This window comes from Aptenodytes patagonicus, chromosome 1 (assembly GCF_965638725.1).
Source record: "Aptenodytes patagonicus chromosome 1, bAptPat1.pri.cur, whole genome shotgun sequence".
NCBI classification, from domain to species: Eukaryota; Metazoa; Chordata; class Aves; order Sphenisciformes; family Spheniscidae; genus Aptenodytes; species Aptenodytes patagonicus.
The window spans coordinates 226,771,397-226,788,733 of NC_134949.1; the positions used below are offsets into that span (position 1 = coordinate 226,771,397).

Consider the following 17,337-nt stretch of genomic DNA (forward strand, 5'->3'; position numbering starts at 1 on the left):
ATCATGCATAGGTGCACGAGGATTTTCAAGCCTCTCATCCTTAGCCATATCCAGTTCTCCAAAACAAGGAGGATTTCTTCAGCCCCTCTGCAGTTCAACAGTTTGCCCAGTACCTCACCTAGCTTGGCCACAGCAACCTGGCAAGGGCGCATTTCTGATCTTGTCTCTATAGCTCAGGCTCCCAAACACTAATGTCCAACAGCATCGCTCAGAAGCTCTTTTGACAGACTGCTTGCCACTGACTGACTATGAGGTAGTGTCTCAGAATCCTGGAGCCATTTTTAAAGACTACTGGAAAAATAAAATAGCTTCTTTCTTTTTAATGTTGGCGAGACGTGTCAGACTAACAAGCCTGGAGGCTAAAGGCCCACGTATCCTCATAGAGCTGGTACAGCCCAAGTGGCCTTCCCAACACCACACTGCCAACAAGCAGTTTCCAGGCCCTTGGCTTTTTGAACAAGACTATCAATAAGACGACCAGTTAGCACTAACTGCGATGGTGGGCTGGGCGGTGCGCTTACCTATTTAGTTAGAAAAGGATTGCGACCACCAATTAATTACTCATAGGCCACCAGAGAGCCATCAGACTGTAATGATTTTTTGTCTCTGTCAGTTTGGGTTGGATTAAACACAAAGGGCTGAACTTAAAATTTACTTGGAGTCTCAGCCCAAAGTAAACCAGCGGCATTGAAAGCAGCAGTACATTAGCTATGGAAATCAACAAGCAGAACTTTGTGTGCTGGAAGCTGTGTACATATAAGCTTGGGAATATACTACCTTCCCCGCAGTACAGGTGCTCCTGCCAGCCCCCACAGATTGCCTGCGGGGTCTATACTACGTCTGCTCACAGCGTGAAGCTGTCTCATGGAAAGCCACCCCCTCCCACTGAAGACTACCTGGACCATGTCCCTTCCCATTTGCAATGGCACAAGTGGCCCTGAGGCATCTACAGCACTAAATGGAAAAGAAATGTTAGAAAGGAATTCCAAGAGAGATAATTTTAGCCAGGTTAAATGCAATTTAGTAGCTGGAAACAGGAGGTGAGCCAGCACTGTATGACCAGCCAGCTCCATGCAGGCCATCAACAAGCGGGTTAACGGATTACAGGGACCCTGAATGGCGTGGCCCACCTCTTTTTGTCCTTTTGTTGAATTCTAGCAGACTCTGTTTTCTTCCCAGGTTTCTCTACTACAGTATTAGGGGATGACTCTGGTTCTGCTACAGGAACTGAAGGCTTGACTACTTCTTTCTCCTCCTTTGGCTGCTCAGGCACAGAGTTGACTTTGAGTTTATCTGTGAATAAACCATTAAAAATGAACAAACACTGGGCATTCAGTATGAACGGCAACTGACAAAGGAGTTGGCTAAACAAAACACTGTGCACCAAGAATACAGAAAACACTACAGATGATATGTAAAAGCATTAAGGGATCTAGATTGGCCGAGCTGTGTCATACATACAAAAAGGGCGTGCTTAAACTTCTAGCTGATTTACCAGTTTGGTTTTGTTCCTGATGGCACAGCCCAAGCACACTGCAAGCTGAGTGTGCTGCAGCAGTTAAACTCTGCAGAAGAGGGCTAGGAGGCAGTGGCAGAAGCCCTTACAGTCACCAGGACCAAAGGCACCACCCAAAAGGGTTGGGAGCCCCTCTTCTAGACAGCCCTCTTGGCATAACGCCACATCCATCTTTATAGTCAGTTTATCCCTTCTAAATTAAGAGTTTTAGTCCAGCACAAAAGGAGAATCAGGACTGATGAAAAGCAAAGGAAGGTGTGTGCAGCCTCCATCCTGCATAACATCAGAGCCCATGATTAGCATTTTCAGTAATGTAGTGGCTTCTCGTCCCACCCCACCCCCAATGTGATCAAGAACCAGCCTCTTTTGCCTACACAGCACCACATACAAGGACAATTCTGCTTCAAAAGGCTTAATCTAGTAGCAAAGAAGAGATAGCAGGTGGGAGCGGACAGCAAAGTAATATATTTATCAACCTGATCGGTGGTGCCGTTAGCAGACTAGCACCTAAGCACAGCCTGTGAGCTTCATTCAGCAGCTTTACACACACACACACCCACCCCCCACCAAAAGAGAAGAGCAGACAAGTTAGAAACCTGTATCATCCCAAGCACAAGATGCCTGAGCGAAGAAAAAGTATTCAACAACGAGATCAACTACATTGTCAACAGGAACAGAGGCTGCCGAGAGGGCTAGAAGACTTCATGCCAACGCCTTTCTGACACTGCTTGGAAAACAGGCTGGCTGCTTCACTGAGCAAGGGGGAAAACATCTCACACATAAGAACTTGAATGACAGCTCTCTCATTTATGATCAACAGCAAAGAGCCGAAGGACCCAATTATTGTTGACTCAGGACTTTCTGGCAATGGTGAAACCTTTGAAGCCAGGCGAGACGTACAACATGTAGGGAATAAATCTTATTCCTGGAATCACCCTCTCTCTTCTACATACATAATCATTTTCAGTTCTGCTCGGTTTGCTCCTTCCCCGCAGCCACCTCACAAGTCTCCTTGAAGTACTCCCTGACAGGACTCAGCAGAGAAGTGAACCCCATTGGAAATTGCGGAAATGCATCCACAAAGCTTTCTCCATCGCCACCGGGTTATCTTTACCACACAATTTCAACTTCTTGGGTTTTCAGCATATGAATTTTGGTCTAGGGCTCTTCTCAGATCTCAAGAATTTACTTGAGTTAATTGTAGTAACTGTGCTTAGGCTTGCAAAGCTTAGGCTGAAAGTGTCTTCAGCTTCCTCAGCCTCATCAAAACAGGAACTCAAAGATGCCCAACCGTACTGTGCCTTGTGTGTTCAGCGCTATACCCTGCAAACTCCGACAGATGCTTGTTAGAAAGTGAACTTTGCTGTTTACTCTCTCCCAGTAACTCTTCTTTGAATCCCTCTTGTACTCGGTACTGCAAGGGCATCTTCGAAGAAAGTCCTACAATCCTTTTCCAACATCTATTTAAAAGCTTCAGTGTATTTTCTTTAGATTTGGATAATTTAGGTCAGAAGGGACCTCCAGAGGCCACCTATGCCAAACCCCTGCTCAAAGGGGAGGGCCACCCCTCATATTTATCCTCCAATTATTAGCTCTTCAGTTTTCGGTAAAGAAATTAACCCTAAATCCAACTATAGACTCCTCAGAGATTTGTGATGAAAAGCAAGCATCATTTACACGCCCTGCATAACAGGTTTTGGCAAACATTTTACCAATAGCTAATCTTCCAGCCAGAAGTACTCACTTTAAATCAGATTTTTTCTGCACTAAAAATCCTTCCTGGGTTAGTCTGCACAAATATGTCATTTTAATTGATCTCCATCCAGCAAGCTTTTTGTCTGAAAAATTCCACTTACAACTTTTAATTTTTGCCTTAAGAGCTGCATACAAAAACATTAACCCCTCTGAGTCCAAAAGAGCAGAAGAACAGTATGGAAAACTATAAGAGAAGAGGGGATATAAAGAAAAGCCAACAAGTTTGGCAGGGTGGAAGGGTTATGCTCCCTTCTGTTTATGCCTCCCATCACAGCTGTATAACAAGACACCTGATATCACTGATTTTTTTTAATTGCTACTTAGCTAAAAAAAAAAAAGAGAGATTTCCAATATCCCTCAGGATTTTTTTTTTTTTTTTAAACTACAGCAGGCTGGTCCCTGACCACAATGGTTTCTGAAAACAGATGCATGTTATAAAGTACTTACTCATGGCAGCTTTTCCAAAGAAGTTGTTCATTATGTTGCCCTTTGCTGGTGGTTTGTTGCTTACTGCAGACACCTAGAAGCAAACAGAGGAGTAACCACAGGAATTATTCATGCAACACAGCCCTCAGCATGCATAGTACTGCTTCTGGACAAGCAAAATAAATATGTATAATTTGTTGAGTAGTCAGTGTCTTAGGATTCAATATCTGTTTAGGAGAATTTGAAGATACTAGATATTACATGCGTCAAAGGGTCAAGGGTAAGTTACTTATGACTCCTTAGCTAGGCCTTCAAATCTAACTTGGGTCACATTCCTGTCTGATGGCTGACAGTGTTACTGCAATAAGTGGTTGGGACTTGGGTCAGTTCCCAGTAAAGAACTGTTCTTTTTGCAAACTATCAGTGCCTCAACTCACAGTAACCGACAGAGGAAAGAACACAGATTGGCCAAACCATGAAGAATTTATCCAGCTACTCTGGCACGTACGTTGTTCTGCTGAGCCGCTTGCAAAAAAGTATCACTCCTCTATTCCATTAATATAGCCACCACCAAAGTGAAAAATCACACACACAAAAAAACCCACCTAAGGAAGCTTAGCCTCCTAATCCCATTTATTTTCATGCAAAAAAAAAAGGCAACCAGACACTAAAGTTCCCAAAACACTCAGACACACATATTTCACCAGTTCTAAATTCACTATAAAAATCAGAAAAATGAACCAAAACATACTCAGCTGTTATAAACAAGCCAAACCATATGCAGGGAAACTTACCATTTTAATACCCATTTACTGGCCACATTGCTTTAAAAACAATTATACTAATTAAAAATTAAAACGTAATCCTATCCTGGAAAAACCAGCAGTTGAGAAGAGAAACAGTTTAGTCTTGCACAGGTCAAGCTCTGAAATTTCCCTCACAGACCAAGTTTAAACACCTTGATACTTTTAAGACCTGGACTTCTCACATTTCACTTACTGCTCAAAACAAATCCTTTTAAGCACAATGGAGAGAGCAAGATCCTCAACTGGTGTATATATTTGCGTAACTGAAGACAATGGAACAATCGTCTCAATAATGCAGCTATGCTGGTTTATACTCACTGGAGATTTGGCTCAAGGAGGAATGTCAAAGCGTCAAAGTTATGGCAAATACACTTCTGTGGATAGGCCAAGAGTGTGGCACAATATATTTTTGCCCAAGATGACTGACAGAAGGCACGACTGTACTATACAGTTAAATACTTACAAAAGAGTGACTGAGCATTCCCGGTGGACAGCAAGTTTAGCACTAGAAGCAGTGGACAAGGCTGCACTACGGCTGTTTAAGGTTATTTAGGTTGAGTAAGAGCGAAGCTAGAATCATAGAATCATTCAGGTTGGAAAAGACCCTTAAGATCATCAAGTCCAACCGTTATCCTAGCACTGTCAAGTCCACCACTACACCATGTCCCTAAGCACCACACCTACACGTATTTAAATACCTCCAGGGATGGTGACTCCACCACTTCCCTGGGCAGCCTGTTCCAGTGCTTGACAACCCTTTCAGTGAACAAATTTTTCCTAATATCCAATCTAAACCTGGCACAACTTGAGGCCGTTTCCTCTCGTCCTATCACTTGTTACTTGGGAGAAGAGACCGACCCCACCTCGCTACAACCTCCTTTCAGGTGGTTGTAGAGAGCGATGAGGTCTCCCCTCAGCCTCCTCTTCTCCAGGCTGAACAACCCCAGTTCCCTCAGCCGCTCCTCATCAGACTTGTTCTCCAGACCCCTCACCAGCCTCGTTGCCCTTCTCTGGACACGCTCCAGCACCTCGACGTCCTTCTTGGAGTGAGGGGCCCAAAACTGAACACAGTATTCGAGGTGCGGCCTCACCAGGGCCGAGTACAGGGGCACCATCACTGCCCTACTCCTGCTGGCCACACTATTTCTGATAGAAGAGTGGTTCATTAAAACTATTAACCCAGAGGGCTGCCAAAGGGTCTGAGGTAACTTACACCTGGGGCCTCCTTAGCCTCTACTTTAGTTTCTTTATTTGTGTCCTGGGGTTTGGAAGCCGCTTTCGCTGCAAACATTCCCATGATCCCTTTGGGCTGCTGCGAGGGCTGTTTAGCAGTCGATGGACCGTGGCCGTTGACCGCAGGTACGCTGACAGCGTTCGTGTCACTTTGTGCCTGGGAACCAGCCTGCAGAGACGTCTGCACTTGAGAAACTTCGGCCGACGTCCTGGGGACCGCAGCAGCACACTGAATGGCACTAAACCTGCGTGATGGAGTGAGAAATTTAATTAGCCTTTTAACTTCTTATTTTTCACCTCGGTTTCCTCTCCGGTAGCGCCTTGCTTCTCTGGTCCTGTGTTCTCCTGTTATGGGAAAAAGAGCAATTTAATTTGTGTATGGGACAAGAAAGAAAGGCTGGCACAGAACGAGAGCGATTGAGACCTCTACTGAAAAGATCAGCTGAACCTGTCAGCAAGAGCCAGAGCATTCAAATGCTAAACAAGCTGTTCAGATTTCATGGGGGGGGAAAGCCTGTCTCCACACCCAGCATAGAGATGGAGCAGACTGCATTTTATTCCTAAACGGGTTACGCTCTCTAAAGTTTGCAGCATAAATTGTATGGCTGTCCAATGATCTAAAACATTTACAACTTTCAGATGCTTTGACAGAGTCCACTACTGCTGCAACAAGCAGCCACAATCGTACTGGCCAGGTAAGTAAATCACAACTGAAGCTAAACTACTTAAATGGCTCAGAAGATATCCATGACATTCAGACTTAACTATATAAAGTCATTTCCATGTAATCACTAGTAGACAGACACATCTCAGCTTGTAACAGTCTGAAACGTGATTGTTTGGGGATACGGAGGTACAAGAACTAAATGATGTGCTCACAGTTACAATACAATTCCCTGACAGTCAGGAATAGCAGTACCCAAAAATAACTGAACTCTACTCCCCACTGTGCGAATCACAGACACGGCTTTCCAGATTTCCTACAGAAATGCCACAAAAGAGCACAGACTCACGCCTTCCAATCCATTGAATTACACAGCGTATTTTTATTTGCATAAGAAATAAACCAGTCTTCTGCCAATTAATGTCTGTGCCTCAGCATTAGCGGCTCACATGCACAGTCCACTTCTACTCAGATCAGGAACTGTAATGTATTAACAAAACAACACCATCTCTACGGCATTTCTAGGCTGCAGCAGCAATCTCTTGACATTCAAACCTTTAAAGGAAGGAAAGAAGACATTGAAGAAAAATATTCCTACTTTCCTTTGTACTTTCAATCTGTTTTCAACATGGTCAACAGCGGTCTCTGGACAGCTTTCACTCCTACTCCACACACACCCATAAGCAACACCACCAACCCTCCAGATTACAATAACGTTTATTGTCAATGGTTATATTGACTGCAGCAAGCACATCTAAACCTCACACATTCCAGGCACTTGGGGAGTTAGCTTGCCTTAATGCTGCTGTGTGACTATAGCTTATGGGCTTGATCCAAAATTCACTAAATAATCACTGAAAAAATAAGCAGTGTTTGGACTATGCTCTGCAAGCAAGGAGCTGCTTCCGCTTGGAAAGCTGACATTAGCAACATGCATTAAATCCAGTTAGTTATATTAGTACAACATCTAGCCACCTCCACCATCTTCACAGCATAACAGGTCCCATACAAACACAGAAGAGAATAAAGATCCTTGCCCCAGAGCTTGTGAGATATATGGACCGAGAGGGAAGCATTAGAAGCCGGTAGATTCTGTTTGCTATAAACATGCACACGGTTAAACCTCTGTCTTCTGCAGGTACTGCAGGAGTCTTGTCCGAAGCGTAAAAGACAATTCATGCAGTCGACAAGGGACAGGGAACATGGTGAGTCTGAATTTAGTTCAGCCAGGTCACAAACGAAGAAGCTGAATTTTTCTTAGTTTGTTTGGGAAATTCTGCTCCAAAGCCAGGCAGGGATTTACACATAGGCTTCAGAAAGCAATTTCAGAATCTGAATTGCCTAAACCTTCTGGATGTACAAGGCTGAAAGGCAGTCTCCTCTAAGACACAAGTATCACCATGCAGGGGTGCCTGAGAGTAAACAGACTGGAACAAGGCAACTGCAGCCAAACCTATGGCACGCGTCTTCATTGAAGCAGGGTTTTCTAGCACTTACCACGGTATTGACATTCACATTTGAAACACACAGCTTCTAGGAGATTACTTTCTCAGCCACTCTCTTGTCAACATTTTGAAGACAGCTACGTTTCTACTTTCAAATTCTATACTCTTTCTATGACACAACATTCAGGCATCCCCCTTCTAAACCAGATTGGTCCTGGCACTGTACGTACTGATTACATCAAGCTGAAGCTGTCATGGTGGAAACAACACATAAATGAAAAGCCACAGCTGCCAGGCACTGTTCAGGAGGAGAGACAATGACCCCTGGAGACCGAAGTCCCCCTGAATTCCAGGACAACCTTCCTCTAGTTCAACCACGAAGGGCACTTGTGCTGCTTGGTCTGTTTTGTATGCTTCCCCTACGCCTCAGGCTCTCATCTTACCTACGGAGAATGAGTTCCTGTAAGATCTTCAGAGAGGTGGATGAAAACACAGTCTCACAAAACAGAAGGCAACCTCATGTTAGCACTCTGCTGAGCACATCACTCGTGGTTTTGTAAGTCTGTTTCAATTTACTCTTCCTGTGTGACTGAGAACTGGACAAAAATGGTCATGATGAAGTGTGGCCTGGAAATGAGAAAAAGGTTTCTAGCCATCAGAGAAGAAAGGTACTGGAACAGTCTGCCCATTGGAGTAACGGAGCAAGTGAACCAACTGTAAGCTGGAAATAGCTCGGTTTACGAAATAATCGTACAATGTGCTGTTTGGGGACTGGTCTGGCATGACTTCGAAGATATCTTTTTCTAGCTTTCTAAAAATCCAGGCATATCTGGTAACCATTGACTTCTGCTGAAGTGCACTAAATAGCAACAACGCATCAGTCTCAAATCACGTAGCATAAGAAGAAAAACCAAGACGCAACTCACTTGCTGCAGTTGTGCAGGTTTGTTTTGACAATATCATAGTCTGTGTTGTAGAGTGGCCCACTGTCCTTGAGCAAGGCTTTCTGAATGCTGTAGACGTGCACGCTCGCAATCGTGGCTAGTTTAGACTTCATTGCTGGGGGGCAAAAAAGAAAAAAAGTCCTCTGTTAGCACAGCCTTTACAGAATCAGGTGGCAACTTTAAGCATCAGGCTCTACCAAGGATGGAGAAAGACTGACAGACCACTTGACACCAAGGACCTGAATATAAAAACGTGTAATTGTACCTTCTTCCAATGCTCACTAATTGGGAATTCAAGGTAACAGACTCCACAAGCCCGTCAAACGTGTTTTCCACTATACACTCTTGGTTCTTACACAACTGAATTAAGAGCAATCTCTCTGTGTTTACTTTCAAAATACCCGGTGTTTGGGATCCAGAATATCTATATAACTACCTAAAGCTAAGGAAGAAGAGAGATGGTCGTAACTCTACCCTGCTGGAACCGCTCTCTGCCATTAAGGTAGCGTCCACTGTATCAACTAGCATCACAGCGCCTTCTCTAGTAGTCTGCTGGAATCAATGTTTTGTCTCTTCTGTGCTATTTAGACTGTAACCCCCTTGAGACGAGGGCTGTTTTTTAGGAATTCTTTGTTCATTGCTTATATTGTTCTTTCCACACAGTCCTGGTCTGAGACAGAGCTTCTAGGCACTGTAAAAATACACACAGTAATCATTTCTTGGGGCCAGTCCTAGACTATGCAGCCCTGCTCCCATCACAAATCTCAGCCTCTTCCAAATGTAAGTCATACCTTTGGCCTGTCTTCTAATACAAAAAACATGAACAACCCTTTCCTCCACAGCAAAACAGAATATTACGCAGCACACAATTCAACAAATATGACAGATAGTAGTTGCACTGCTTGACAATCTACTGGCCTGATGAAGACAACTTTAGCTAGAAATCTACTTCAGATTTCAAAAAGGAAAATAATGCAAGTCTTTCAAACAAAATTAGATCATTAGCATGGATATTTAAGGTCACAAATGCCACAGTATGTTCTCAAATGCCAAAGATGTTATTTGAAAGCAACGAAGAGCCTGCAGTTGTGTTTCAATTGCTATGGATCAGATCTCATCAGCAGGACCAGACCTTGTAGGACATTTAACTAACACTCACGCCACTCAGGGCAAACAAAGACTGCTATTGCATTTAACCAATAACTAGAATTATCTACTTCGGCATCCTTGGGAGCCTGAAGGCTCATAATTGTTCTAAAATAGTGAGAGACACTGCGGTACACTACTCAGATACTGTTGCCTTTAAGGAGAAGCTGTCTGTCAGAGGCAGGGAGGTGGAAAAGAATCACTGACTAAAATGGTCAACATTTAAAAAAAAAAAAAAAATCAGACCCAAATATCAAGTCTGTGAAGTTACACAGCTGTTGGCTCAGATATTCAAAATTCTGAGAAAAAGCTAGTACAAAAAGTACACACCTGAACCCAGCAGCCTGACTAGGCATTTATGTGCAGATGGCAAGTTCTGAGCTTTACTCACTTTGCTGTTCTTTCAAAGAAAAAAGTTAAAACCACATAATTTTCATGATCTGCTTACCTTCGAGTTTATCCTCTCTCACTACTGCAACCTTGTGGCACTGTAAAAAATAAATAAATTGCAATCTTAAAATTTGAAAAGATCTGTTGTACCTAAGACTGGTATTTTCAGTTATCTATTGAATAAAAAAGTCTGATTATAGGTCCAGCTTTATAGCTGCAAAGAACACTGCCAATGCCTTTAAACAGTCATCAGCCACTAGTTTTTAAAGCTCCATCTTCCTACTTTTCTAACAGACTGTTTCACTGATCACTACAACCCTAAAGAAATCCTCTGTCCTCCATTCCTTACACTGGGAGATGAGACGCAGATGAAACGAGAACTAAACAACCGCACAGCACAGTGGAGAAAAGCAAACTAAGGCAGCTGATGATCCAAGTGCTAGAAGTCCACTGCACTAGCCCACATCACCCACGTATATTTAGATTGCCAGTAAACTCGAACTTCGCAATCTGTAGCACAGACACGGCACCAGAGAAGCAAAACACCACGAGAAATTAAGCATTAATTTAAAAGCCAGAATTGAATGCGTCTGGAAATGTGCTCCACAGCCAGCCTTCAAGGACTATACCTGCTCTATGACATTTAACAGGCTGCGGTTAATACAGAGAGTATCCAAAGAGACAGCCTGGACAAAATCCAACCATTAATTTTGTGTTTGATGCCACAGAGTAGCCAGCAAAAGAGCAAGAGGCAAGAAAATGTAGGCAACCTGAAACAGTAAAGAAAGATTGAGAGTCTGGGTCCCTCACTGAGGCAGATAAAAAGTTGCAAGTGAAGAGCGTGCAGTGCTTAAGACACGATGAGAATTATTTGTGACTGCTTTCTAGCCACATCTCCCTTCAGACGAGTCTTGCAGTTGAAGCCACAGCCTTGTGGCTACACCTACTGACAGCAGACAGTAGTGCAGCAAGCACAGGGTTGCATCTGAAGCACTCGCATCCCTTTCCTCCTCAAAATTGACTTGTGCCAGATGATACCCACCAGCTACTCCAGTGCCTGCACGCCTTCTGGAAGTATCTTCCAGATCTGCCCTCTTCTCCCACCCGCTCCAGCTAGCCCTCAAACACCCAGTCTGAGGAACTTTGAACTCCTCCTGTGCGGCATTCCTAACCCTGGCATTGCCTCATCTCTACCCCTAACAACTTACTGCACCTGCAGGTCACCCTTCTTAGCAGGCACCGCTGTTGCAGTATTCAAAAATAAGATATTTAAAACCAAACAAACAAAAAAGTGCCCTTTATATGTCTATAGGATATAGCCAATTTTTAAAACTCTTAGTAGATCTTTCTTGCTTTACAAATATATAAACTGCTAAGACAGAGTTTAAAAAAAAATTGTCTATATGCTATGTCAGAATTCATTTGTTTGTTTTAAATACATTATGGCAAATTTTAAAACGTGACAATATGTTGACAAATCTCTCACTAATTCTAGCGAGCCAAGAGATGCTACCTTATTATTTCCAAAAGAAATTGGGGGGAAACCTATTAAACTCAGGCTATAAATGTGACACTAGCTGTACAGCTTTAAATAAATATATTCCATCGTACAGAACTAATGCAATAAATAATTACCTTCAATTTCAGCAAATTTGGAGATGTAAAGAGAATATTCTATGCATGTGAACCAGTTTACTATTTAGGAAAATCAAAAAAGGTTTGTTGTTTTCTTTTCCAATCTACAAATAAAAGCCAGGACACCCTGAGATGTACTGATTCTAAATGAAGACTGTGGATTGTATTGTAAGAGATATTTGGGTATCTAAAGATACGAATAGACACCTAGTGGAATGTCAAAGGCATTTAGTGTTTGGCTATTAAATTCTTTGAGAGCAAAGGGAAACGGGTACTCAATTTGCTCATCTTCTTTCAAAAACCCCTGGGGTTCCTCTCTGAAATTTGAGATTACATTCTTGAAAATCTGACAAGCAGCAATGAGTAAAAATAAATACATTAACTACAAGTAGTGATGCCTTTGCTTAATAAGTCAATGCATTTTAAATACAAAATACCATTAATAAATTTACGTTTCTGTTGTATACCAGGATAAAAAAGTTGCTTTATTTAACAAGAGAACTTCAACTATTTGTTTTTCTATTTATTATTATTCTATTCCAACTGAACTCCAAGCTCTCTCCAAACACAACTCTCCACTCCACAGCGGATCCTGGGAAATGGATCAGCTGATCTCACAAGGGCCCCTCCAGGCCGTTTTAGAAAATTCACTGTCCAGTATTAGTGATAGGATTGAGAGATGACTGGTAACAGGATTTAAGTTAATTAAATACAAACCCTGGTGCGTTATTCAGCACTGTATTACCAAATCATGACCAACTGATCTTTCCTCCCCATCGTTTGTATGCGGGGACAGAGACAGTGCCTTACTTTGTACATGTACAGAAGACCTAGGACACTGTGCCTGTTACAGGAAAAAGAGAGCGAGCTTTTGACCCAAAGATTACAAAACAAGATGGAAGACACAAGGACAAAGAGCTCACAGACACCTTTGAGAAATAAAACACTCACAACGTGTCCATTCTGGATGAGGTTTCCTGCTACTAAGTAGGTGACGTGAAGCTGAGCTCCTGAATTCTCCTTTCGTTTCCTCTCCACATAATCATACAGCATCCTGCACAAAAGAAACCAGTGTTAATCACCTAGAAAGGAAAGAGCCCGTCACCACCCCTTCCGTGAAGCTTACATAGAAAGAGCAAAGCCAGCCTGACATGGAAACATTCCACATAAGACAGTTATTTTAACCAGGATTAAATTAATCTTACTGAGACACCTTTCTCCTCTGCCACTTTGAAGAATCTCAGTCCAACAACTATATAAACCAAAGGTGAAATGAATACAAGCTCTCAAAGCTTTGATAGTTGGTTGCAGATGGTCTCACATCCTCTGGGCAGCTTGTTCCAAAGTCTCCCCTTGAGAAGGCTGCTTCCCTTGTTACAACCCAGCATTCCGAAACACCTGACAGGGGAACTGGTGGTTTCTGGTACATGATCACATTGCCAGGTGTATATATACAATCCTAGTTACATCCACTGACACGGTGATCAGAAACAGGAGGAAGGAGCATGACTGGCAATGACAAGATTGAGCTGAGACTCGAGCTTTCAGCTCCCACTCATACCATTGATTTACGATGAGCGTCCCACGTAACTGGGCAGAGACACTACCGCACACTCCCCGAGGATGCTATCTGGTAAAAATACTTGAAGACCCTCATTGCCACAGAGACAGACTGCAATTACCATGCTGCCACAGCCAGCAAAACTCACTAAAATAATTCATTTGTGTTATCAGGCACTTCTCCAGCTTCTAGGAGAGAGTTTTAAGCACAAAGATGCCACAGGAGTTCTCCATCTCCGGGTTGCTTTCAAGGGTATGAGGAGGTGCCTCCGTTTCACCTGGGCCATCTTCTTCACAGCAAAAAGTTCTCTGGCTCCTTCTAGTTTACTGTATGACCAGAACTGTTCCCAGCAGAGCTCTCCAGTCAGGTCTACGCCATCACTGCAGCACACTCAGATTTACACATCATCTAAATTGTTCACACACACGCAGAGGAAAAAGACCAAACAACCTCTTCATTACATTAGATGCCCAAGTTGATATTCTAGTAGTTTGGACAAGACAGGTGAAGCTGGGCTCAGTACACTGCAGCTGAGTACGCAGCAAATGCCCCTTTAGGTCCAAGCTATAGCCAGAAACAAGGAGAGAAAATATACGTATTATGGGACTTGACACTCTTACGCAACCTTCAAATCTTATGCTTAACTTTACCTTGCCGTGCAAGCCCCAGAATCCTTGGGAGCTCGTTCTTTGTTTTATAGGATATTTAAAAGGTTACAGTAATTTTTTATTCTTCAAAATACACCAAGACAAGGTTACGCATTTATACTAAGTTTGGAGAAGCAAAAATATCTGACGGCACAGCTGACTTCCCCATCCTTCAAATATTTACCTGTGCCCGTCAAGCCTGGTAAGCAGATATGAATAATGCATCACGCACTACGCAGCAGGGTGATCAGAGCGGATGAGCATTTGCCAGACACATGAGCTGTTTTGCATTCTCCTGACTCTGCTCCCTGCAATATCCATGGATAACGTACGGCATCCTACGCTGGGATACGCAGCGGCAGATTCTCACAAAGGCACAGCTCTGTTTGCAGGACCGGAGCCAAGTTCAGAAAACACATCCGCATTTCAGGATGAAAGGAGCTACATACATTTCTGTAGTAACATAACGCTAAAACATCTATTCTGAGCTAAGTATTTATGATATAAAGCAGCATAAGGTGTCCAGCTGAGCACTGCTCTCTAAAGCACAAGTCCCATCAAGTCAAGGCAAGATCTGCCTACAGGAGGAGTAAGGCACGTTGAATAACACAACCGACTGTACCTGAGAAGACATGCGGGATTTTTAATTATTTCCAGAGAGATAAGTTTAATACACTAACCACAATCATGAAAACAGTAATTAACAAGGCTTTGCCTCAAAACAAAAGGTTTGTGGGATGCACTAATACCTACTGTTTAGCCTGGTTGACGTGAACTCCCAGAGTATAGCTTAGCCATTTGTATGTGACCTGTAACAAGAAAACAAACAAACAAACAAAAAACACTTCAGTAAGAAAACCTCCGTCTCTTGACTAGTTAAACCTCTCATCCTTTGCTTGCTTCATGGGTAAGTCAAACTCTTTAGACCCCTCCCCTCCAAGAAACCCACAGCAAAACCCGTTAGAAGCAAGAGCACGTGGACACCCACCCACCTGTGCTTTAATGAGTAGATTGAATCCCTGAAACCTGAACAAACTACCCACCCTGAAAGGTGTGTTTTTGGGAACGCCTTCTTGAAGTGCCATTGCGTAAGTAAAAGCCATTCAAAACACCCGCGCCGCTCAGCTTCACAACAGAGAAAAAAAATTAAACAGCACAACCCTTATCCGTGAGAAGCTCTTACTGCTCTCCCAAACAACCGCTGAGGACTTCTTGGATTTCTGCCACCCTCACCTGCCACGGGGACGCGGGGACCTCCGGCCACATCACAAGTCCGACAGCACGGTGTGCCAAATCTCAGGAGACTACAGCTCTAAACCCAGCCCTGCCACTGACCTGCTGTATTATTTAGGCAAGGCATGTCTTTCACACCTGCTTCTCCTCCTGTTCTGCCTTTTTAAACTAATCCTCAGGCTAGGGCCTCTCCTGTCTCAAATACAACAGTTAAATTAAATTGTTATTAGTCTAGCAGTTTACTGAAATGAACTGTAACGACACAGGCAGTTCATGTTAATACAACTGCTTTGAGAGACAAGATGCACCAACTTTACTGTATCACTTTCAGGCAAAAGTCTTTATTTTGAAAGAAACACAGACACGCACGCTTACCATTTTTCTGAATTGTCCTAAAAAAAGCAAGGCTTCAAGAGGCTACAGACGATAAGTACTAATTTTACTTTTAAGCTGAAATAGTGGTCCAGTCTGCCTCAACCTTTCATGGAAAACACCGTTTCATACAGTGTTCTGTCATTTATACCTTGAGCTAAAGAACTGCTGTCACTACAGTGCTTTTTTTTTTGAGGAAAAACAGCTCACCTATTAGGGAGCATAAGGAATTTGGGGAGAGCTGCTTTCCCTGTGATATAAATCATGCCATTACCAATCCTCTTCAGAGACATTAATTTAAAGTCAAAGGGGGGAAAAAATCCTGACAAGAAAGGCACCTCCTGTCCAGCTTGACAGGAAGCCCACATTAACTCCACGTTGCGACCTGTGGAAGAACAAACACTGCAAGCGCAGCCAGGCACCGCGCACACATTCCCCCCCCCCCCCCCCCAAGACGAGTAAAACTTGAGCAAACAGCCCTGAGGGGCAAGGCACTACAGCTGCGGGAGGCTCCTTCCTTCTGCGCCTGCCGGGGGGAGGCAGGGCACCCACGCGTATCCCGCAGGTGGGTGCGATGGGGGGGGGCACTGCTTTTGCCTCACCTTCCGGCTGCCAACGGAAAGCGGCTGCTCCCTGCGGGTTTGGCCTTCACCAAACCGGTGGGCGGCGGGGGGGGGGGGGGAACCCTGCACCGGTGTCACCGCAGACCCTGGCACTGCAGCCCCCCCGGTTACGGCACCCCCAGAGCAGGGTTTGGGGCCCAGCCTGAGGCGGTCCCCCAAACATGCAGGCTGCCCCTCCCCCCAAAGGCAGCCACGTTGGGTGGAGGCGGGGGGGGGGAGGGTGTCGCGCAACGGCGGCGGCCGCCCGCACCACCCCCACCCTCACCCCCCCGCGCAGCCCCGCCGGCGGGACTCACGATGCGGTTCTGGTCGGTGACGAACTCGTCGATGTTCTCGAGGTAGAGCTCGTCCTCCATGGCGGGGCGGAGAGGGCCGGGCCGGGTAGGCCGCGGGCGGGAGGGGCCCCGCGCCGTTCCCGCGCAGCTCAGGGCCGCGGCCGCCTGCCCGCCGCCATGGCAACCCGCCGAGACGCGGGCGGGCGCGACGGCGGCCGCGCGGGGACAAAAAGGAGCGCGCTCTTGCGCGCGGCGGCGCCGCCGCGTGGTCCCTGGGCCCGTCCCGCTCCGGCCAGGCCACGCCCCTCCGCTTTGCCCGCCACGCCCCACCGTCTCGCGACGTCGCCTCAGGGGCCTACGCTCTACCCTCCCGGGCCCACGGCGCCCCCTCACAGACCCACGGGCCCACGCTGTCCCCTCACAGACCCACGGGCCCACACTGCCCCCTCACAGACCCACACCGCCCCCTCACAGACCCACGGGCCCACGCTGTCCCCCCACGGGCCCACACCGCCCCCTCACAGACCCACACCGTCCCCTCACAGACCCACGGGCCCACGCTGTCCCCTCACGGGCCCACGGGCCCACGCCGCCCCCTCACAGACCCACGGCCCCATGCTGTCCCCTCACGGGCCCACGGGCCCACACTGCCCCCTCACAGACCCA

General features: G+C 45.2%; 1 protein-coding gene across 3 annotated transcripts in view; it reads right to left on the reverse strand.

The window, feature by feature from the left end:
- POLD3 (DNA polymerase delta 3, accessory subunit) overlaps positions 1-16,819 on the reverse strand; it is a 29,819-nt gene extending 13,000 nt beyond the window's left edge. For 2 of the 3 annotated variants that reach the window (XM_076328547.1, XM_076328546.1), the window contains exons 1-8: positions 16,693-16,819; positions 14,922-14,977; positions 12,912-13,014; positions 10,384-10,423; positions 8,772-8,904; positions 5,717-5,981; positions 3,719-3,791; positions 1,131-1,293 (exon numbers count right to left, since the gene is read on the reverse strand). In XM_076328547.1, coding sequence (XP_076184662.1) covers positions 1,131-1,293; positions 3,719-3,791; positions 5,717-5,981; positions 8,772-8,904; positions 10,384-10,423; positions 12,912-13,014; positions 14,922-14,977; positions 16,693-16,752 — 893 coding nt within the window. In that variant the 5' untranslated portion in view covers positions 16,753-16,819. Of the gene's footprint in view, positions 1-1,130; positions 1,294-3,718; positions 3,792-5,716; positions 5,982-8,771; positions 8,905-10,383; positions 10,424-12,911; positions 13,015-13,165; positions 13,190-14,921; positions 14,978-16,692 lie in introns of those variants that run through there. The other variant, XM_076328548.1, reaches the window with a different exon arrangement.
- Between the last annotated feature and the right edge of the window lie 518 nt (positions 16,820-17,337).